The 24,297-nt window shown below is 43.2% G+C and overlaps 1 protein-coding gene across 1 annotated transcript in view; it reads left to right on the forward strand.

Moving 5' to 3' along the window:
• Positions 1 to 5,507: 5,507 nt before the first annotated feature.
• Positions 5,508 to 24,297, forward strand: part of FLACC1 (flagellum associated containing coiled-coil domains 1) — a 33,116-nt gene continuing 14,326 nt past the window's right edge. The window contains exons 1-9 of the mRNA XM_049772912.1: positions 5,508 to 5,620; positions 6,039 to 6,113; positions 9,874 to 10,031; positions 11,625 to 11,734; positions 13,116 to 13,177; positions 15,273 to 15,370; positions 19,000 to 19,052; positions 20,537 to 20,636; positions 22,497 to 22,600. Coding sequence (XP_049628869.1) covers positions 5,508 to 5,620; positions 6,039 to 6,113; positions 9,874 to 10,031; positions 11,625 to 11,734; positions 13,116 to 13,177; positions 15,273 to 15,370; positions 19,000 to 19,052; positions 20,537 to 20,636; positions 22,497 to 22,600 — 873 coding nt within the window. The remainder of the gene's footprint in view (positions 5,621 to 6,038; positions 6,114 to 9,873; positions 10,032 to 11,624; positions 11,735 to 13,115; positions 13,178 to 15,272; positions 15,371 to 18,999; positions 19,053 to 20,536; positions 20,637 to 22,496; positions 22,601 to 24,297) is intronic.

Raw genomic sequence — 24,297 nt, forward strand, 5'->3', positions numbered from 1 at the left:
AAGGGAATCAAAGGAATTCAAATTGGGAAAGAGGAACACAAGCTATCTCTATTTGCCGACGATATGATGATATACATCGAAAACCCTAAAGTGTCCACAGTAAAACTCCTAGAAACAATTACTTTTTAAGAGCAAAAGAAGATCACCAAGGCATTGTTTACAATAGGGAGAAAAGAAACAAAATAAATGTTCATTAATATAAATCTGGTTAAAAATAGTTCACATTCACAAAACAAAAATTTAGAGTCATTGTAGAGGAAAACATCTGACACTTGTTTTAAAGGGTTGCTTTAAGTATCTTTTCACATACAGATTTGCTCTAATATAAGCTAGATTGAGAAAGTAGCCTAAGTATATAGGAGTGAGATTAGCTGTTACTTGTAGTTGGGAACTAGGTCATTTCACTAGCCTCTTGATCTGTGTACTTTTGAAAGTTCTCCACAGTAAGTGGATATATATATATATGTGTATATATACATATGTATATACATATGTGTGTGTGTATTTTGACCACACCCTGCAGGGCTGGGGTTACTCCTGGCTTTGCACTCAGAAATCACTCTTGGCAGGCTTGGGACCATATGGGATACCTGGAGAAATCAATTCCAATTCTTTTCTGGACCGGAATTATAAGAATGATGAAATATCAATACCTTTGAGTAATAAAAGAAGTGTATGGGGGCCAGGAAGGTAGCGCTAGATATAAGGTGTCTGCCTTGCAAGCGCTAGCATAGGACAGACTGCGGTTTGATCCCCCATCGTCCCATATGGTCCCTCCAAGCCAGGGGCAATTTCTGAGCACATAGCCAGGATTAACCCCTGAGCATTAAACGGGTGTGCCCCCCCAAAAAAAGAAAATACTAAAAAAAAAAAAAGAAGTACCTTTTGGGCCCGGAGAGATAGCACAGCAGCCTTTGCCTTGCAAGCAGCCGATCCAGGACCAAAGGTGATTGGTTCGAATCCCAGTGTCCCATATGGTCCCCCGTGCCTGCCAGGAGCTATTTCTGAGCAGACAGCCAGGAGTAACCCCTGAGCATCGCCGGGTGTGACCCAAAAATAAAAAAAAATAAAAAAAAAAGTGTATGGTTTATTGTAGAAAAATACACACATGGACATTTTTCAATGCATAGAAAATTATACATATATATTTCTTTAGACTACAGAGAATTCTAGAGACATTACTAAAATATTTTCAATAATCATGTCCAAGCTTTAACTTTTGGGATAAGTTTTTACTTCCTGAGGCATTTTTTATGTATGTCGTGGTTTTCCTTACAAACATCCTATTTTAAATTCACACACACACACATACACACACACACACACACACACACACACAACTCCTGTGTTCCCCCAAATTGAGAAATAAGACCCCAAAACCAAAATAAGATAAAATAAAAAAGAAAGAAGTCGGGGCCGGGCGGTGGCGCTAGAGGTAAGGTGCCTGCCTTGCCTGCGCTAGCCTAGGACGGACCCCGGTTCGATCCCCCGGCGTCCCATATGGTCCCCCAAGCCAGGAGCAACTTCTGAGTGCATAGCCAGGAGTAACCCCTGAGCGTTACCAGGTGTGGCCCAAAAACCAAAAAACGAAATAAGTCTTCTATGTACAAAAAGCCCCTGTAGTGCTAGTAATATCTCTAAACTTAGTTCCCATTTTGGAAAGCTGTCACACATCAGGAAACATGCCAAAAGAACTCTTGGCCTTGTTTCACGCACTACAGTGAAGTATGAAATCTCATGTCCCTATTTTGCAGATTAAGAAACTGGGACTCAGAGAAGGAAAAGTTTCTCGAGTCCCAACCCTTATAAATAGAAAATCCTCTAGCAAGCCCAACCTCTAAAACACCAACATGCAAAGGAAAAAAAATAGTTAAAAGTGCTGTAGAAAAAGAAATTTATAACTCTGACATTCTGGCCTAATTTTCATTTTTGATACACTCTTGTGTAACTCTAGCCCATTTCAGTATGTGCTTTAATCTAATTATATCAAGCACACACTCATCCATTTTGAGCTTTGCTCACCACCACTTCTTCATTTCTCCACAGGCTTTAAAGAGGTCGCTTAAAACCTAAGGAGAATTTCGCTAGGTGTTTGTACCATAATTTGCACTTTTGGTTTTCGGTTATAACTTTGTTGGTAGGGGGCCTTGCACATAATGTTCAAAAGACCCCAGGACACCCCACTCCCAAAATTCTTGACCACATGTTCCTGTGAGGACCAAGAAAGTCAAGTTCCTCCCTCAGCCCTTTGAACTTTTGTGTTCTCATAAAGTTCTTTAACCCGGACATACCCACAATCCTCTTAGAAGGAAACTTATGATTTCCTCAGGCTACACAGAAATCCAGGCTGATTTCCACCTTCTGAAGATCCCCAGTTGAACCACAGTTCCTTTGGTTGGAGCAGGTAAGACAATTATCATTGTCAAATGACTGTATGTCATTTGTCAGGTGTCACGTCACATGACCATGGTTGGGAGAAGGAACACTTAGGCTATCACGCAATTCAACAGGTCCATCAAAGGCCCACTTGGATCATCAAATAAACTTCATGTTACAAGTCCCAAGTCTTTTGGAGTCACTGGTTTGGAAATTGGTTTGTTTGGTTCCTACCTTTTGCGATCACTGTTTTGTAGCTTCCTATGGTATAAATCAAAGAAGGATTTATTGTACCAGGCAAGTGTGACAGCATTTTAAAATATTGTCTTCTTTCTCATTATCTTTGTTCTTATAATTTAAATCACTTTTTTAATTCTAAATTCTTTTTTTTTATTTTTATTGTGGTTAAAGTGAATTACAGTTCTCTCACAGTAATATTTGAGGCACATAGTGACAATGAGTGAGGGGCATTCCCACCACCAGTGTTGACCTCCCTCCACCCCTGTTCCCAGCATGCATCTCAATCTTGAGTTAAGGGAGAAAAGGAGTTGTTTCTTCCAAAGACTCCTCTTTTTTACTCACATTGCTATTACACTCATCACACTTTTAGCACCAGTTGTGTAGAAGCCCCACCAAGCGATTTCTGAAAAGCACAGATAATAGGCCTTCAATTTAAGAAAATCATTACTATGTCCACTGTAATGCAGTATAGAATTAATTAAATTAATAAGAGTCCTGGATGGTTGTGGATGATGGTGGATGGATGGTGAGGCCTCTCTCGTCCAGCCAGGCTCCTGTACCCCTTCCAGATGGCGGGTTTGAGGGTTCAGGATAGCAGTGAAGAAATGATCCACAGCAGTCAGTAGAAGTCAGGAGTCATGGGCCCGGAGAGATAGCACAGAGGCGTTTGCCTTGCAAGCAGCCGATCCAGGACCAAAGGTGGTTGGTTCGAATCCCGGTGTCCCATATGGTCCCCCGTGCCTGCCAGGAGCTATTTCTGAGCAGACAGCCAGGAGTAACCCCTGAACACCGCTGGGTGTGACCCAAAAAAAAAAAAAAAAAAAGAAGTCAGGAGTCATGCAGCTTTATTAAAGGCCCTCACCACCATGTGTGGCTTCTAAGCTAAACAGCCTCTCTGCATCCAACCATCTTTCTTCTCCTCATCCTTCCTTTTCTTCCTGAGCCTCCTTCTCTCCATTCTCACGCTGAATCTCCCGCTGATCTCTCCTCACCCCTGAGGCAATTCTTTTATTAGCAACCACAGACCCCTCCCATCCAGGTGAGCTAGGAGGAAGTTGGGGAGGGGTAACATGTAATACCAAATACCATAGGTGAAGGTCATTCCACAAGATTCCCTTCATCCCACTTCAGGTGTCCATCCCTAGTCCAGACTTTCGCCTGGACTCCTGACCAATTTTGACAAGTCAAAAGATTCCATGATCTCCCGAGTTCAGGAAATTCACTTGAGTATCTCAAAGAAGTGAGGAAATCAGTCACATTTACCAGTATATTAAATAATACAACAAAGGGTACAGATGAACCACCAGGTGGAGACATAGAGCAACAAAATCTGAAGAGGTCCCAAGGACAGGAGTTTCCATGGTTCTTAGGTTAGGCTGTCATCTCTCCAGAAGGAACGTGTTCACCATCTTGGAAGGTCTCAGAGCCCCTCACTACTGTGATTTATGGAGGCCTTCGTGTGGGCATGATCAGTTATTGATTCATTTTTCCCCTCTCCCATTTCTGGAGAATGAAGAATCAGGCTGAAGATTCCAGGCATCTTATCACAGCTAGTTTTTCTAGTAACCAGGCCCCATCCAGCTGTTATTCAAGAGCCTCCCCAGAGTAGCTTGTTAGAATGAAGTGCTCCTATAGAGTTCTTAGCACCAAGAATTTCCAAGCATTTGAAGAGACAAAGATAATAATTTTCCCCTATGATCACTTATCTCACAATCCTGTACTCTTATTTTATTTATTTATTTTGGGGTTTTGGTCCACACCTAGTGGTGTTCAGGGTTACTCCTGGCTCTGTGCTCAGAAGTTGCTCTTGACAGGCTCAAGAGACCATATGGGATGCCAAGGATAAAACCTGGGTCTGTCCCAGGTCAGCGTGTGTAAGACAAATAGCCTACTGCAGTGCTATCACTCTGACCCTTGTACTCTATTTTTTTTTTCTTCTTTCCCTGGAAACAATTTCTACAGGTATCCATTCACTCCCACTTTTACTATCTATTCATGTTCTTTATTTTAGTTGTTTTATTCCCTCAATTTTTTTTAATTTTTTATTTATTTATTTATTTATTTATTTTGGTTTTTGGGTCACACCCAGCAGTTCTCAGGGGTTACTCCTGGCTGTCTGCTCAGAAATAGCTCCTGGCAGGCACGGGGGACCATAGGGGACACCGGGATTTGAACGAACCACCTTTGGTCCTGGATTGGCTGCTTGCAAGGCAAACACCACTGTGCTATCTCTCCGGGCCCTATTCCCTCAATTTTTTAAAATAATACATTTATTTAAGCACTATGATTATCTGTACTAAATAAATGGGTTCAATTTGCCATATTTATTTGATAGTTGTCTTTCATTAAGACCTGTTAATAGGGATTATTTTTTTTGGTTTTGTTTTTATGGAATCAAGAAAGAAGAGTTAGAACTTTATAATCCAGGTAATTGGCCAGGTATAAGAAACTGAAAGATTCACTTGCACTGTGGATTGAATAACAATTTCCAGAAGGTTCTTTGCAGTACCTAAAGCAGGGACTTCTCGGTTTCAGTAAAAGTATATGGTCTGATGAAAGAGCTAGGTCTTAAGGATCAAGTAAATGTATTTGTTCTCAATTCTGAAGTTTGCTGCCTCTATGAACTCCAAGGTCCAAAATGCTCATCTATAATTCGGAATAACAGTAACCAACCATTATACTTACTGTGTACTTAGTAGTGACTGCTCAAACATAGCAAGTTTTCAATGGAATTCGATCAAATTTACTGAATGGCAAAAGGTGAGGCATTAATCTACAGTCAAGAACAAGCAACAAATGAACCTCTTCAAGGACACCATCTGTGCTGTGTTCTTCTCTGTCTTTCCCTTTCATCAGGGACTTCCTAATGCAGAAGCCTCCAGTCTGCTGCCATGTATCCCAACCCGCTCATCTACTGTACCTGCTGTGACCCCTGGAATTTGGGACCTCGAAAACTAATCAAGACCACTCAACCACCAAGAAAAGTCTCCACAAAGAAATCCAGGTAAATGTAATCTGGGATGAAGTGGGGTGAGCTGGGGGTGGGGTTAGTTTTCAGTTTTTAGCCTTCTTTATCCCACGAGACTTCCAAAACAGTTAACTTGGCAGGACATTTCTCAAAGGGCTAGAAAGCTTAGGTGGGGACAGCTTCCCTGCTAGCCTGCTGGTCCCTTCTCTCCTGATCCTCTGCTAGGTGCTGAGTCATTATAGAGTGACTTTAGAGCCTAGAAACTTCAAGACATTGGACAGAGCCACAACTTTGGCCTGAACTTCCCCCAAACCACCCATATTTTAAATTCTAGTCATTACATTTTATATTCCAATTTGAGGGGGTCACCATAGTGAGTCTTAAGCTGGGAGTCTTAAAAGAGTTTCTGAATTTGCAACTGTCTCTTTTCTGTTCTTTTATTTTTCACTTTCAGGCTTGATCCTTTACCTCCACCATCCAAAGACAAAATTCATGTCCCATCAGTGGCCACATCTATTCCTACACAAAAGTAGGTATTTTGGTGGTGTTAGAGCAAGGAAAGTTAGAGATCTGCACGTCTTCTTCCTGGGCCTTTGAAGTCAGGCAAAGTCAGGCAAAAAAAAAAAATTATGAAAACTCATCGTTTTCATAAACCTCAGAAAATTTTAACCTTGCTCTGATTTCACCCAAGACTGAGAGGCATGATGCCTGTTGATGCTATGGCTACTCTTCTACCATGTCTCAAAGTCATGACATAGGAGCACTCAGCAGAGGAGCCCCCAAGGTCTATGCAACTCTCATGTGCCCAGCCCTTGCATCTTTGCAGAAACCTTGTAATCACTTGAAGGATTTGCCTGGAGAATATTTACTGATTACCTACTCTAGCTAGCAGTTTGCCACATTGGCTGCTTTTTCAGGTGCTGGGAAACAGCTACTACCTGAATCCCTGTTTTCCTTGAACTCACAGTACATATAGAGGGGTGGGAGATGGTTATAGAGGGTTTAAACATCCAAGCAAAGAAAGGGTAGGTCTGGTGAGGACTTGAGGGGATTCCTGATGGAAAGAGAGCAGGTGGGAACTTCACTTCTGATATCTGGGACAAGCACTCCTGGCAGAGAAAACAGCATTTTCAAGGTCAAAGCAATAGCACAGTGGGTAGGGAACTTTCCTTACTTGCAGCAAACCCAGGTTCAATCCCCAGCATCCCAAATGGTCCCCTGTAAAAGCATCACATATCATATTTCCATACCCCAGGTGAACTGGTCTGAAGCAGGGTCATCAAGCCAGGCATAAGGGAGAGAAGCATGCAATCAGATAGCTTCTTGTCTCGTGATCTCCCTTGGTTCCCACACTGAAACCTCTCTTTATTTCCCAGTTCAAATTCAACTGGGTGTGAAAGAGTCCAGTAAGTAGAGAGACACAAGTATATCAAACTAATCTAATCTAGGTGGATTTTTACATGTCAAAGATAAGGTGAAAAGGAAGGAGAAAGCTCAGGAATGCCTTCATTTTGGGAAAAATCAAGTAAATAAACAGATACAAGAAATCATATGATCTTTGTTTTGGGTAAAACAAGATGTAATCTAGCAGCCCCATCTCAACCCATGCACCACCAATAGTATTCCTAAACTCAGAACCAGGAATTATGCCTGAGCACCACCAGTTGTGGCCCAAATACCAAACAAACAAAACTAACACAAAAACACAATAAACAAAACAGCAGTTGAAAAATCCCTTAGAAGGAACTTGCTGAGCATTTGGGTCTTTCGCAGGACAGTAAAGAGGAAGTTTGAGGAGGAGGGGTGAGGGCTGAGCAGGAGAGAAGTAGGGAGATACATGTGGGTGCCCCATAGAGCCAGCCCCAGACTTGAGAATCCCTGTCCTCACCTTAGAGATGAGGAATATGTTATTTGTCCAAAGAAGCCTTCAGAGAAATCAAATATCTGGGGTTATTTGGGTGGATCTAGAGGACTCAGAAAGGCATGATATAGAGGTAAGGGTCAAAGTGGGGGTGGGGGGTATCAGAAGTGGGAGTTGGTATCAGAAGCCAAGGTTAAAATAAAGTAGCTGTTGGCTTTGAAAGGTGCTAGTGGAGACCCAGGCAGTTTCTAGAAATGGGAAAGGCAATAACTTCCTCAGGCCTCCAAGAAGAAATTGCTGTGCCCTCTGAAAGCCATTCTGGGTTTCCATATCTCTGACTGTGAGTAAGAACTAATATTTAAATTATAATGTAAATAAAATTAACATTTAAATTAAAAGTAAAACAATATTTAAATTAAATGTAAATTAAATCTCAACTATAGATGAGACACACCTTAGCTGGAATGGTCTCTGCTCGCTGGTGGTTTCTGAGCCTTCTTTTGTCTTGCAGAAAGAAACTTGGCTTTCTGAAAGAAGAGAGCTCCAATTTGCCTTGTGTGGTTGAAAATGGGAAGAACGAGGTAGGATCCCTGTATTGAGGCCCTGATACTGTAAGTGTAGACCTTGCTATACTCATTAGCCCTCCTGGACTCTGCAGTAACCCTGTGAGGAGACGCTGGGCTTACTGCTTCTAATGCTTGCTTGGAACGTGGCAATACCAAGTCTTCGATTCTGCTCACCCACAGCCTCTGAGAGCATCTAACTGTTATTCTCCACCTTGAGAAAGCAGGCAGAGGGGGCCAGAGCAATAGTACAGCAGTACTATTCATGCCGTGCATAAGACTGGCCTGGGACAGACCCTGTTCGATTTCTGTCATCCCATATGGTCCCGAGTCTGCCAGGAGCAATTTCTGAGTGGAGAGCTAGGAGTAACATCTGAGCATTGACAGTGGCCCAAAAATCAAAGAGGAAAGGAAGGAAGAAAGAGAAAGAAAGGCAAGCAAGCAAGCAGTGATCCTCAGTTCAGGCCAGGGAACAGCTCCCATCCTGATGGAAAATCTCTCCAGCAACACCTGGGGACCGTTAACTTTGGAGGGAGGGTCCATCAAGGCACCAAAGAGGCAAGTGGTGGGAATAAGCTAAAGATATGGGGTGAGAGGATGCAGAGAACTGAAAGTGGGCTAAGACAGACAGAGACAGGAGGCAGAGTGGTGAGAGGAGGCGGAAAACTTTTGGTCTCTGGAAGGAACTGCTTAAAGCAATGATTGATTGCTGTGGTTTCCCCTCAGGACTCAGCATTTGCCATACCATGTTGCTCTGTTTTACTATGATCTTTGAGGAGAAATGACCCTACTCTCCTAAGGATGAAGGTTCAGAGATGTTTGGTGACATTGTCAAGGGCCAAACTCAAACTCCAAGCCCTGAGTGTGGTCCAAAAAGGTGGTTGAAAGGTGGCGGAATAGAAGAGGCAGAAGCAGAGATATATTTTACCAACAGGAGTCTTTATTGTGGGGAGACATCTGCTGAGGTTGCCAGAGTTGCCCTCCACCAGCAGAACTGCAGCAGGATTACCTAGCTCACATCTGGCAGGCAAAAGTGCAGGAAGAGCTATATGCTGACACATTCTTAGTCAGCTGAAAGGTTCCCATCCCCTTTCCGATCAGGCCAGGTGGGTTTCTGTGCCCATCAGTCTTTATCAAGATGGTCTGGCTGACATCTGATGTTTTTTGTTTTGTTTTATTTTAGGGCCATACCCAATAATGCTCAGGTTCTGCTCTCAGAAATCACACCTGAGAGCTTCAGGGACCATATAGGATGCTAGATATTGAACACAGGTTGGCCCAGTGCAAGGAAATGCCCTACCCTCAGTGCCCCAACATCACTCAGGTGCCCCAATATCCTTTTTTCCCATGGAGTAGGTGCTTGTGACTTATGGTGGTGCTGACATCCTATGTCTTTCGGTCTAAGCAACCCTACTATGGGGTTAGAGATTGACTTATTTCCCCCAGCAAACCTCTCAGGGTTCCTGGGAAGGGTTTGTACATGCATATCTGGACATATCCACAAGATCATACTGGACCATAGGGGAGGGGGCCACAGGACAACTTGGCCCTGGAATCCCACATCAGCTTGGGTTCTAATTTAATTTTTGTGGGAATGATGGGCTTTGGGTGTGTGTGAAGGTGGGGAGATTTTTCCAGGCAGTGCCAAGGGCTCTCCAGGACATACTCAGTGATTCCTTGCCTGAAACTGAGGGTGTGATAGATACTCTAGTGCTGGGGAGTACCTGAGCCACCCTGGTGGAGCTTCAGGCCCTCCACCACAGTATCTGGAGGTGCTAGCTGGGGAGTTAGCCAGGCAAGGCTTGGCCCTTAGCATGTAGCTTGTCTCCCAGCCTTTAGTGCTTTTGTTTTTTGGGCTTGAGTAGATCAGCCAAGCTGACAGCATTACCTTGTCTTCCACCTGATACCCAGGAAATGATCTACGTGTCACCGGGCTACCGCCTCTTTCGGAACAGGGAGCAGATTTCCGTCACTTTAGGAGAAGAGCTGTTTGCTAGAAGGTTGCCATCAGACATCGTGTCGGGCCACAAGGCCAAATCGGAGCCCCCTGATAAGGCCAAGACTGAATCCAAAGTTTTAAACCTGATAAAAAAGACCAGGTAGCATCTTTTATGATGAGTGTATGAGGGGGAGGGACCTCTCAGTGGTGCTCAGGGATTACTCCTGGCTCAGCACTCAAAAACTTACTCCTGGCCAGCTCATGGAGTCATATGGGATGTTGGGAATCAAACCTGGGTCAGCTATGTGCAAGGGGAAAAGCCCTCCCTCACTGCCTCGATCCAGGTAACATCTTAAAACAAGTTTTCTGCTGTCCCCAGCTGTCTTTGATTGCTTTGAGGGTCACAAGGACAAGTCCCTGACTGCCACTCCCAGTCCACAGGCTTTAACTTTTTGTAAAAATGATAGTTTCTAAGTCAGGAATCTAAAATGCCCTCACAACATTTTCACCTGCTCACCTCACTATTCGGAAGTGCATTGGATGAAACACTCACATTTCAGCAGCTGTGAATTCCAGGGTTTGGAGGGTTTGGTTTGCTGTTTACTTTATTTTTTTTCCTCTTCTTGACCGCCTTCTACAGGAAGAGGGTGATTTGTACTCACAGACAGCACTCAACAGTTTCCACTTATCTTCCTAGGGAAAAATAAACACCCATGTGTCTAATAAAACAGCATACTCAGGGCCTATCTAATGCCCTGGTAATGTTGTAAGCATACCTCTTAATTCTTAAGACATTAATTTTAATTTTAATCTTTTAATTTTTAAGATAATATTAAAAAGAATATCTCTTAGATTGGTCACACTGTCCAAAAAAGATGAGTGTGTCCAACTGTTGAGCATTCTTTCCTTTTTCTCCTAAGGCCCAGATATCTCCTTTAGACCTTCCATCCCTCACTGTGGTACTGGAAAGCTCCTGTCTCAGGCTCCCCACTATACTCCACGCAATGAGAGCCAAATGCTTTTTCCTTCCTCCTGGGGCCCTTAGCCACAGCACAGGAACTATGATCTAGGCTGAAAGTCACCGTCTTCAGTTCCTTCTTCAGCCCTGATTGGATCCATTCCTTGTTCACAATTACTGTTGTCTTTGGCCCTGTTCTCCCACCTTCTCATTTCCTAATCCTCTGGATTTCTGCCTTCACTGTTGCAACTGTCATTACTGAATCAAGGCCAGACCCAATTAGAAGTTCAACAAATTCTGCTTTCTTGTCTGGTCAGCAGTTTTCAACCAGAGGGAGATAGATATTCTAAGGGGAGGCTAGGAGAAAATCACAGAATTGGGTATAATTATCACAAAATGAGGCAGATGAGTAGGACAGAGGGGTTACTTGAAGGAAAGAGGACCAGGAAAGGCTTATGGGCACAAATGGTGGAGGAATTACATTGAGGTCCTAAGCCAGGTCTCATTTCCTTCTGGCTTATTTATCTCCAATGGCCATGTCTAAGCCTCCACCATCCTATCCTCAATTTCCTTCTCGTACGATCCCCTTCTGCTCCTCCATCCCTCACCTATGATAAAGGTGCATGAACATGACCAGAACATGACTCAACTGTCAACAGGTGGGAACAAGTGTCGCTGCAGCCTAGCCTTGCTTGACGATCTCTGTGCATGACCTCAAGTCCTTTGTCCTTGTAGATCTGGCATCTCTGCCGACCTTCAAGAACAGATCTCAGAGCTGATGGCTTTAATAGAGCAGATGAACAGGGACCATCAAGCTGCTCAGAACTTGGTGAGTTGCGTCTGGGATTAGCCGATCTTTTCGGTTCACCTGCCAGGTAAGGGCCAAACAAGATGCTGAGCCCTTTTCTTAGTGGGAGTGATCTTATCTGAGCCACAACCCTGAAGATCTTCAGGCCAGCCCTGAAGATAGGACTGCTAGGTGACTCCCTAGCACTGTTTATTAATGCAAAAGATTTCCCTGACTCTCCCTTCTCTTGCAAAATCTCAACTCTCTGTCTTGGCCTAATTCAATTTCTCCAAGTTCTCTCTGTCTATGCATTCACCACCAAGGTCTTCACACCAGGGGGCGCCATCTTTATTAGGCTTTCAGAGGTTCAGAGGTTCCTGAGGTTCAAGGATCCTGTGGATTCAGTGCTTCTGTGGTCCTCAGGAGCTAGGAGAGTCTACCCCACCTTCAACAAGTGTGCTTGGGAGCCCGGACAGCAGTGACAAACTCAGAAACCCCCGCTCCCACTTATCCATTGTTCCAGATATTCACTCACATGACCAATACGCCAGCAGGCCTGTCCAAAGTCTTCTTTATTTCCGCTTCTGACTGGGGCAGAACCCTCCCATTTCCTGGTCCATGGTCTTACTTGGGAGGCTCAACAATTTGCATACCACCACTTAACTCTGTGGTGGCTTCTTGAACAAGCCTATTTTCACTCACAGAAGTCCAGCGATAGAGAGATGAGTCACGAAAGTATCTTGAATAGTGGTCTCCATACTGCTAACCTCTGGAAAAGCAAGGAGTGCTGGCTACCACTGTGGTGTTTGGTGGACAAGGACAAGCCCTAATACCTTGCCTGACATGCCCAAGATTTAGACGTTCTAGACTTTTCTATTACTTTTGAGATGTTGGCTGGAGGAAGTAGAACACTAAATTCATCCATTCTGCCAACGGAGCTTTATGAACTCAAGTCTCTCAGTGGGGGGCTCATGCTAGACCCTTTGGGCCTTTTCATGCCAAGTCCTTTACTCTGTAAATGATAGTGCAAGGAAATGATGTACCCAAGAGCCCAGGGGTTACAGACTTACAAAGAGAGTCACACCTAGGAGACTGGAGTCATTCTCCAAAATTTCCTTTAGTTTTGTTTTGGGGCCACACCTGAAGGTGCTCAGGGCTTACTCCTGCTCTGTGCTTCTGGATCACTCTGGGCGATGCTTGATTCCCCCCAAATCTACCAGTGAAAGTTGCCTTGGGAACTGAAGGTCACCCTATGAACCTGGCCAAGATTAGTTCCAGTATTCCTCAGGAGCGCAGCACAGGTGGAGATAGGGAGAGCTATGCATGGTGAGTAGGAAGCTCGGAAGCTTCAGGTTAGAGCAAGGGGAGTGGTGGGAGAGGAAGAGGATCTCTGTTTGGGTACTTAATGCCATTCTGTTTGCAGCTGCGCAAAGAAGCAGAGCTCCGCTGTGCCGAAATGGAGAAGAACTTTGAGAACATGAGCAGGTATGTTAAGGAGCACACGCCCTACACAAAGGAGAGCACCAGACTCTTGCATCCCTGTAGGATTTCTGCTCCACACGAGGTTCCTGGGATTTCAGGACCATCTGAAGCTGGCTGCAGGGGAGCTGGGAGTTGATTGATTATTTGTTCAATTTTCTTTTTGTTTTTGGGTCACACTCCACAGCGCTCAGGGGTTATTTCTGACTCTATGCTCAGAAATCGCCCCTGCCAGGATTCGAATCACTGTCTTTCTGCATGAAAGGCAGAAGCCTTACCTCCAGGCTATCTCTCTGGCCCCAGTTCAATTTTCAATCTTTCTCATCCTATAGTTGTGTTTCAGTTACAATCTCCCTTTCGGCTACTTTTTGACAATAGTCCTGTTTGATTGCCTTTGGGATATCTGGTGGCAGACAATTGTTCTCAGAATGGTGGGTGTAGTGAGAGATCCAGATGAGGAGCAAGAGGCTGACTGAAGAACAGAGATCCTTATCTTCACTCACTTCCTCTTTTTAGCCCCCACCAAAAAAGAAAAAAAAAAAACCCTGAGGAAAACAGGAAGGGCGGAGCCTGACAAAGACAAAACAAGGGGAAGTGATAGAGGGAGCTGTGCTGTTTGTGTGAGGAAATTGTAGGTTCCCTTCTGTGCCTCCTGCTAAGCACCCAGCACTAAAGTGGTGGGATCAAAAAAGCTCTTCATGGCCTCATAGTGTGGCTTTTGTTATAGGGATCATAGTCAGTGGCAGTCAGTACTGGAGGCAGTAATGGCAGCATATGGTGCAGGAAAGAAACCCAAGGCCTTGACCTTACAGGATGTGATCTACCACATCCTTAACCTCCAGAGACACTTTCTTAAAAATGACTTTGTAAAATGTTTTGGCTTTTTAATTTACTGATTGCCATATATATATATATATATATATATATATATATATATATATATATATATATATATATATATATTGTTTTTTGGGTCACACCTGGCAGGGCTCAGGGGTTACTTCTGGCTCTATGCTCAGAAATCGCTCCCGGCAGGCTCTGGGGACCATATTGGATGCCAGGATTCGAATCACTGCCCTTCTGCATGCAAGACAAACTAATTACCTCCATGCTAACTCTCCGGCCACTCATATAGGCTATTTTAAGAGAAGTTTGGGCTCTCAAGTAAAATGGTGTATATACATTTGATGACTGAAACACAGCTATGAACATTTTTTTTATAACCACAGTGTTTAAATAAAAAAATTACTGAAAAAGAAAAGCATAAAATAAAGCAAATTCATCACCTACTTGAACACACACACCCTACTAGTGCCGCTCTGGCCATTTACCCACCAAGATACATGTATTATGGTTGGTGACACATTAGCATCACCCCAAGTCTACCATGTTCCCAGTGTTTACTCCTGCTGTTTGTTGTACACTTTGAGGTGTAACACTCTATAATGAAATGTTGCATCCCTATGAAAGTATCGGAGAAGATGATCCTGAAAGTCCTCTGGCCTCTCGGTCTACTCATCTTCCTCCCCTTTGGTATTGATGAGAATCATTATTAAGCTGGTTTAGATTGGCTTTGCTTGCATTTCAGCCTTCCCTGTCTCTTTTCAGAGTTTGAAAGATTTATGATTTAATATTGGACTAAAAGGGCCAGAGTGATAACATAGTGGTAGGGCATTTGCCTTATATGCAGACTCAGGATAGACCCGGGTTTGATTCCCGGCATCCCATATGGTCCCCTTAGCCTGCCAGGAGTAACCCTGAGTGCTGCGTGGTGTGACACCGAAACCAAAATAAACAAATAATATTGAACTAAAGATTTCAGGGTCTTTGGACTTTAAGATTATTCTGGGCACAAATGCAGCTCATCATTTCCCAAGGGATTTTTGGCCATGACCATGCTGGTAGGACCCAGTCTATGGTCCCCATATTGGTTTTGGTGAAAATATACTCTTGTTGCCAGGAGACGGTAGTAGGAAGAGATGGCCCATTGCCTGCCCAGAAGTTTCTTTTGTGTAGAAAAGAAGGGGAATCATGAGTGGGAAGAGGCCAGCCCCTGACATCCACACTCATGACTGTGTGGCTTTCTCCCTGGGTCCTGCAGGCAGCTCCAAGAGACCCATGAGCAACAGCTTAGGGAGCTGGAGGACAATTACAAAGCAGCTTTGAGAGAGGAGAAATTGTCATCCCAAGAAAAAATAGGTAAGGACAAACCTGGAGCACCACCCTGGGCCATCAACTATGGGGAGGACAGTGGATGAGCTGTGACTAGGCTGTCAATGGAGCCAAAGCTCAGGGAGAGAAAGTGAGAAAGTAAGAGATGTAGGGAACCATAGAGCCAGACAGGGCTCAGGAGATTTGGTGTTGTGCACACAAAGGTCTGAGTTTGAACCCTAGCATCCAGAACTTCACATCCCAGCACTGCCCCATACATCCTGCAAGTGCCTCTCTTCCCACCTGCCAACCCTGGTGATACCTGTCATTTTGAAGTCTGAGCTGCTTGTGATGTCAGACCCTAGAAATGAACTTCCTGCCTGGTATGGTTGGAAATAGCCTTAGACTTCATGAGGTCTATTCAAGAGTCGACCACCACCACCGCCAAAAAGAATGGAATTGAGAAAGAGTTGCCATGTCTTCTGATATACTATCTATTCCTGGCAGATGGAAATGCCTGAATGAAATTATTAACATTGAGCATTTATCTCATTTTTATGCCAACCTTGAGAAAAGCAGGGGAAGTAGCGTCAGAGTTGAAGTGTGTGGCCCAGTCTCCACATGGAGAAGGAAGAAGTCTAGAACTTTTTTTGTTTTGCCTTATATTTTTATGGGAAAACTGAATAGTCACATGTCAAAACAAAAACAATGAAACTAGATCCACATCTCACACCATACACAAAATTAAGTCAATATGTATTCAAGATCTCAAGGTAAGATCAGAATCTATAAAATACATTGAGGAAAGCCCTCCAGGAATCAAACTTTCATGTCTTGAGGTGTCTTTAATTATTTGACTCCAATGGTTAAGGTAACAACAACAAAAAAAAAAAAAAAAAAAAAAAGCAAAAAAAAGGGGAGTGGGAGGGAAAAATAAACAGCAAAGAAAAAGTGAGGTAAAGTAAAAAAAAAATACAGGATGGGAGAAATAGGACAATGGGTAGGCCATTTACCTTGCATGTAGCTCACCCAGGTTCCATCTCACCAGAAGATTTTGTTCCCTGAGTCTACCAGAAGTGATCACTGAGCACAAAACCAGGAGTTAGCCCTGAGCACCACTAGGTGTGGCCCAGAAGCAAAAGAAGATGCCCAACTGAATGAGAGGAAACAGTCATATTTTTTGTTTGTTTTTGGGTCACACTCAGCAGTGCTCAGCTGTTACTCTTGGCTCTACACTCAGAAATCGCTCCTGGCAGGCTCGGGAAATCATGTGATGCTGGGATTCTAACCAATCTTCTGCATGCAAGGCAAACATCTTACCTCCATGCTAGCTCTCTGGCTCCCAGGAAACACTCATTTAATATATCAGCTATAGGCCTAATATTCAAGATATATTTTATAAAATACCCACAAATCTCAACAACAAAAAGACCAAACCAGAGCCGGAGAGATAGCATGGAGGCAAAGTGTTTGCCTTGCATGCAGAAGGACAGTGGTTCAAATCCCGGCATCCCATATGGTCCCCCGAGCCTGCCAGGAGTGATTTCTGAGTGTAGAGCCAGGAGTAACCCCTGAGCACCGCTGGGTTTGACCCAAAAACAAACAAACAAACAAAAAAAAACTAAACCCCCTTCAATCATGGGGAATGAAGATTAATAGATAGTTCCCTAAGGAGGATAAACAGTCGGCTGGTAAGTTTATAATAAGTGTCATCATCACTTATGATCAGGGAAAATGAAAATCAGAATGGCAATGAGATATCAATTACAACAATGAAAATAGTAGATATCCAAAGACTGGGATCAACCAGTGTTGGCAAAAAAAGGGTTTTAAAAAAAAATCCCTCATTCATTGTTGGAGAGAATGTCTGGTTCTATGGAAACTATATGAATATTCTTCTAAAGTAAAAATATGAAAAATGGTGTGGAGATATCAATAAGAATAGAGCTTCCATGGGATCCAGTATCTCCACTTCTTGATATCAATAGAAATAATAATTCAAAATGATATGTGCACACCTCTTCCCATGAAGTGCCTAGTACAATGTCCAGGATAAAGCATTCCTAGCATCTAATGACAGATGAATGAAAAAAGAGATTGCATTTTATATATAAAATAGGACAATATGCAGCTATATAAAATGGCTATACCCTGCATTTCACTGCTATGGGATGGAAGTGGTGGGTAACCATGTTAAGAAAAGCAAGTCCAGGAGAAGGACTGATACCAGATGGTTTTATTCATCGAGAATATATAGAGAAGCAAAGCAAGAGAATAGACAGCATAGAACAAAGACAAACTCTTGGCATTGCTTTGAAAAACTCAGATAATCAAGCATTTAGGGGGAAGACTGGATGTGGTGAAGAGGTAGATTCTAGGTGACACAGGAACACAGCGATAGAGGGCCTTAATGGAGCCATACTCTATTGCTTGTGTTACTCCTATGCTCAGGCATGACGCTTGGAGGAGATTGGGGAGAATGTTTGTGGTGCCAGGATTTGAACTAGGGTCAGTCACATGCAAGACTAGCAAATATCATAATTTATGAACTATCTCTCTGGTCCAAATCTTGGGCAATTTTGTGGTGGAGAAGGCACTGTAACTTTGAACATAAAACCATAAAGGTTGACACCTTTATAAACATATTAACTAAATTATAATAAATTAAGAAAGAGAGAGAGTGTTAGAGCAGTGTTTTTCAACCTTTTTGTGCAAAGGCACACTTTTTCATAAAAAAAAAATCATGAGGCACACCACCATTAGAAAATGTTAAAAAAACAAAGGGGGGGGGGGAGCCGGAGAGAGATAGCATGAAGGTAAGGCATTTGCCTTGCATGCAGAAGGACAGTGGTTTGAATCCTGGCATCCCATATGGTCCCCCGAGCCTGCCAGGAGCGATTTCTGAGCATAGAGCCAGGAGTAACCCCTGAGTGCTGCCAGATGTAACCCAAAAACAAAAATTAAAAGAAAAAAAAAAAAGAAGGAAAATGTTAAAAAAATTTAACTCTGTGCCTATATTCACTATATTTTTTTTTTGTTTTTTTTTTGTTTTTTTTTTTTGGTTTTTGGGTCACACCCGGTGACGCTCAGGGGTTATTCCTGGCTATACGATCATAAGTCGCTCCTGGCTTGGGAGGACCATATGGGACGCCGGGGGATCGAACTGCGGCCCATCCAAGGCTAGCGCAGGCAAGGCAGGCACCTTACCCCTAGCGCCACCGCCCAGCCCCTATATTCACTATATTTAAAGTAATTCTCTTGAATAGGAATAAAAAAACACAAAGAAATTATTTTATAATTACTTTATTATGAAATAATCTAATGATTGGTCTATTTGTGAGCCAAAGCCACATGTTATGGATGAAATTGGAGTTTTTCCTATGGCACACCAGACACTATCTCAAGGCACACTAGTGGTTGAAAAACGCTGTGTTAGAGTCTGTATGCTGTGTGATTTTTCTCTTCCTCCCTTTCCCAGGTTACCTTTTTAATTTGGGTGTGCATGAGAATTATCTCTCTGAAACATATAGCAACAGATTTGAGTACCCCAACTCCCTTGTCTAGTAGCAGAGGGGCAGGCAGGGGCAGTGGGGGCTGTGGTAGAACTGCAGAGTTTTGAATTCAAAGCTGCATTTTAGAAGAATTGCTCTGATTCTGTTCTTTGCCCTTTTGTCCAGGGGAGATTGCAAAGGAATATAAGTATTTGAAGAACGTTTTTCATGTGTACCAGGTGAGATTCAGAACCGTTGGTATATTTGGAGAGCGAGAGAAACAAGGCTCGACCCATTGTTGCTGCGGACTTGGGGGGGCATTGAAAAATCCTGTCCAGAAAATGCCTTGAAATGCCTAAGCTTATAGCTGTTCACGGCCAGCTGAACCACCAGCAGCAGACTACCCTCCTGCTCCTTCTAGAAGCCCATGAACAGCTATGTTTGTGATTACGAAAGTTTATCTGCTCCTTGATATTTTGCCTTTTGTTTTGTTTCCTTTTGAGGCCACACCTGGCGGTGCTCAGGGTTCTCTGCACTCAGAAATCACTCCTGGCAGGCACGGGGAACCATAAGGGATACTGGGAATTGAAACCAGTTCCATCTTGGGTCAGCCACATGCAAGGCAAATGCCCTACCACTGTGCTATCTCTCCAGCCCTGCCTTTTTTTTTAATTTGTTTAAATTGATTTATTAAAGCACTGTGGTTACAAAATTGTTCCTTGTTGGGTTTCAGTCATACAGTGTACACCATCCTTCATCAGTGTACCTTTCTCATCACTGATGTCTTCCATTTCCCTCCCTCTTCCCTCCTTCCACACTCCTCTTGCTCTACGGCAGGCAAATACAATATTCAAAAATTGCAAACTGGGCTGGAGGGATAGCAACAGCACAGAAGGCATTTGCCTTGCATGCAGCCAACCTAGGTTCAATCCCTGGCACCCCTGAACCTGTCAGTAGTGATTTCTGAGCACAAAGCCAGGAATAACTTCTGCGCACTGCCTGATGTGGCCCAAAAACAAACAAAAAAATTGGAAATTAAAAATAAAAACATTTCTAAGAAATATCACCAAAGACAACTTCTGTTAAGATTTGACTTAATGCCATCTTTGATATTCGTAGAATGCTGGATCGAAGGAAAAAATATTTAAAGCCTCTGATACAATTGACCACATATGTGGTCTTCCAAATCATCTTTATCCCTCTGCAGGGAGGTGGGTTTGAGCCCCTCAGAGCAAACCCAATCTTGTTGGTTTAGCCAGGGTGGAGGCTCGGGCCACAGGGCACAGCTTCTACCGAAGAAAAAGTTGGAGCAGAAAGTGGATGTGGCCAAGGGCAGGCTGTCCCAGCAAGGGACAAACTGGTCCCAGTACATCAGAGGCATCCAGGTTCAAGTCTGACCCAGCTCCTCCCTGAACAATCACCGACAGTTTATGGTCCGCTCACAGGAGAAGCCTGAAATTCAATTTACTGGAATGGTTACTGTTGGGTACTTGGATTCAAAATGGTTACTTTTTGTTGTTTGTTTGTTTGTTTGTTTGACACAGCCAGGGTTTATGCGGGTTCTTAGGCAGGTTGGGCTGAAATCTTCCATGGAGGGGCCCCTCAGTTAGGGAGCAGAACAGGGTCTGGAACATTGGGCAGGGAGATGCTATCCGGGGTTGAGTCAATGGCTCTCACCACAATTTTTCTAGAACCTTCCCTTTACAGGCCTGTGTCTCTACAGGACAGTGTTCAGGAAGAAATGGAAGAAAAGTGGGCAAATAAGAAGATGGAATTGGAGCAGGATGAGAAACTAGAGCGTGAGAAGATCCTGCTGCAGCAGAGTAAGTGCAAGGAGGTCTGAGTCTTCTCTAATGGGTGCATCCAAGTCCTTCCACGAAGCTATGAGGAACATGACTGAATTCAGGGGAAGAGAAGGAAGGGGTCACAGGGCTCCTATAGGGACTCACCTTCCATTCTAGATTCCTATATGGAAGATATTTGTAGTTCTCAAAAAAAAAAAAAAAAAAAAAAAGACCAAAAGCTGGACCACCTCAGACTTAGGCTAAATCTAAATATATTCTAAAACTCACTGGTTCCAGATTTGGAAATACTGAGATGGAGCAAGCTTTAGGACCACAACAGGAGCATAATTGTTATAATAAGACATTCTGGGGCCGGGCGGTGGCGCTCGAGGTAAGGTGCCTGCCTTACCTGTGCTAGCCTAGGAGACGGACCGCGGTTCGATCCCCCGGCGTCCCATATGGTCCCCCAAGCCAGGAGGGACTTCTGAGCGCATAGCCAGGAGTAACCCCTGAGCGTCACCGGGTGTGCCCAAAAACCAAAAAAAAAAAAAAAAAAAAAAAAAAAAAAAAAAAAAAAAAGACATTCTTCTCCGATTTCTTGACATAAGTTTCCCGTGAGTGCCTTCTCTCTCTCTCTCTCTCTCTCTCTCTCTCTCTCTCTCTCTCTCTCTCTCTCTCTCCTCTCTCTCTGTCTGTCTCTCTCTCTCTCGCTCCCAAGAAAGCCATGTTAGATGCATGTCTATATATATATATTTTTTTGGTTTTTGGGCCACACCCATTTGACGCTCAGGGGTTACTCCTGGCTATGCGCTCAGAAATCACCCCTGGCTTGGGGGAACCATATGGGACACCGGGACAATCGAACCGCGGTCCTTCCGCTTGCAAGGCAGTCAGCTTACCTCTAGCGCCACCTTCCCGGCCCCGCATGTCTATATTTTAAGTATCTATCATTGGCATACAACACTATGAACATTTAAAGATAGATGCAAATTTGATTAATGTGCTGTTAAATCATTTACATATTGGGTTAATATTTCCAACACTTAGCACAGAATTTGGATCAAAGTATACAATAAGCTAAGCCTCCTATTTCTACAGTTTCTTTAAAAAGAGCAAAGATAATAGAAATTTATGGACACTGTGCACCCTAACTGAGCTCAGGGTCTTTTTAAACTTTTCCCACATAGAACTATCCCCCCCTTTACCCAAGAAATGGATTAAAGTAAGCACTGCCAGATATACCTTGAATTCATTATGCTCATAAATTGGAATTCACTTTTGCTTGTTGTGTATGTAGAAACATTTTGCTGTTGCTAATTTCTCATGACAACATGCTAATTTCTCATGTGTTGTTTAAACCCACTGCTTAGAAACCTTGGGGAGTAGGAGTGATATTTCTGTGAACCTTTTTCAAACCTTATTCCAACCTAAATCAGATCAAATTGAGTCGTTATCAGTGGCTCTGCCCTCTGAATATATTTCTGACAGCACTTAGGGATCATATGGGACCCCAGGTATTGAACCCTGTCCAGGCATATGCAAAACAAGTGCCTTACCAGTTGTGCTATCAACAGCTCAGTAGTTGTTATTCTTTAAAGCCTTTATGGAATTTTGGTATCCATAATCTGAGAGGTCATCTCTTAGATTTCTACTTACACAGATTATAAAAAGCTGTTGAGGAGCCGGAGAGATAGCATAGAGGTAAGGCATTTGCCTTTCATGCGGAAGGACAGTACTTCGAATTCTGGCATCCCATATGGTCCCCCGGGCCAGCCAGGAGCAATTTTTGAGCATAGAGCCAGGAGTAACCGCTGAGCGCCGCCGGGTGTGACCCAAAAAACAAACAAAAAAAGCTGTTGAGGTTTACAACCACATGCATGTGAGTTCTTCTCTTCACAGAACATGCAATGGCAAAAAAGTTTGCATTAGAGTCAGAAGAAGAAAAGAAGAGACTAAATGAATCCTATTGTGTTATCATCGAGAATTTCAATAGAGAGAAGGAGGTAAGTCAGCCTCAAATACATCAGTAGTTGAAAGTGTCCTCTGGTGAGATTCTAGATGTGCCTCTGTAATTAGACCAATTTGGAAACTTTAGAGACTTAATTGTTCTCATTTCTCTTTTCCCAGCTTCAGCTGTAACTGACTTAAGGACATTGTCATCTTACCATAGGGATTTTTTTGGGGGGGTCACACCCGGCAGTGCTCAGGGGTTACTCCTGGCTCTATGCTCAGAAATCACCCCTGGCAGGCACAGGGGACGATATGGGATGCCGGGATTTGAACCACCATCCTTCTGCATGAAAGGCAAACGCCTTACCTCCATGCTATCTCTCCAGCCCCACCATAAGGATTTTGAAAAGAAAATCGAAAGTAATGAGACATGATTGAATGATAAACCTATAGAGAACATGTCAGTTTCTTTAATTTTAAACAGAATCTCAGTCCCTGAATGTACCCTTCATTATTGATGGTAGCTGAAGATCAAAGACATTATTTCAAATAAAACAAAGTCAGTTTGGTCATATATGACTTCTAGTGAATACAAGAATAGCTACTTGAAAGACAGCAAGAGCAGAGAGTTGGCCAGTTTGCTCCCCCACAACCTGGATACTGGACCTCTGAGGCTGATTCTATCAAACATACTAATGTTCACTAGACAAGCAGCATTAGCAATCAGGTCCCAGTCAGCTGCACAGTACATGTCTACAAGGTTTTAGGTGCCTGAGATATTCAGCAAAGACCTCTCAAGGGAAGCCAATGGGGCAGGAGTTCTGGAACCAAGATAGGCAGCATCTGGCAATGAGAGCTTTCTCGTAAGCAAGACACAGACAGTATCACTTAGGAATCAATTCTTAGATAAACTTTATTAGGAGTTTGTGCCCTTTTTTTTCCCTTTTTTAAAAACTTTATTGATTGATTGATTCTGGGCCACATTCAGTGACGCTCAGGGGTTATTCCTGGCTCTGCACTCAGAAATTGCCCCTGGCAGGCTGGAGATCCACATGGGATGCCAGGAATTGAACCCAAGTCAGCTGCATGCAAGGCAAACACCCCACCACTGTGCTATCTCTCTGGCCTGCTTGTGCCCTTTTCATGCAAAGAGGAGAGTGCTCTAAAGTATTTTAATAAGTTTCATTTTTAAAGGTCAACTTCCTTTAAACTCCTTTTATTTACCTATAAAAGTCAATTTCTGTCATTTGCTATCTTACCGGAGATAAGAGATAGGATCTACTGTGCTTGGTGTCTGCAGATCACTTCTAGGGCTGGACTTTTGAATAAAAAAGTAGTGGTTCCTCTACTAAGAAGAGAGCAAATTTGCTTCTCTGCATGCATTCCTTCCTCCATCCCACTTTTGTTCTTTAATGATTCTGGTTATAAATCTGTAAGTAGGTTTTCTCTCCATTTCTCCCACATATTAGAGTATAATTTATCCATCATATTATAAGTGTACATATGACAAATTTGACAAATGTATGTGAGCATGTGACCAACATCTAAACTGATCTTTTATCCCCATATTATACCCAGTTGTTCTATCATGCCTTGCTGACAGTTTACTTTTCTCCTTTGAATTATCTTGGTATTTTTATTGGTTTTAGAGGAAATAGGGATTTGGCCTTTCCAATAGTTCCAACTACCGTATTTGCCGGCGTATAAGACGACCCTTAATTTTGTAGTTAAAACATAGGTTTAGGCCTAT

The sequence above is a fragment of the Suncus etruscus genome, chromosome 5 (assembly GCF_024139225.1).
Source record: "Suncus etruscus isolate mSunEtr1 chromosome 5, mSunEtr1.pri.cur, whole genome shotgun sequence".
NCBI lineage: Eukaryota > Metazoa > Chordata > Mammalia > Eulipotyphla > Soricidae > Suncus > Suncus etruscus.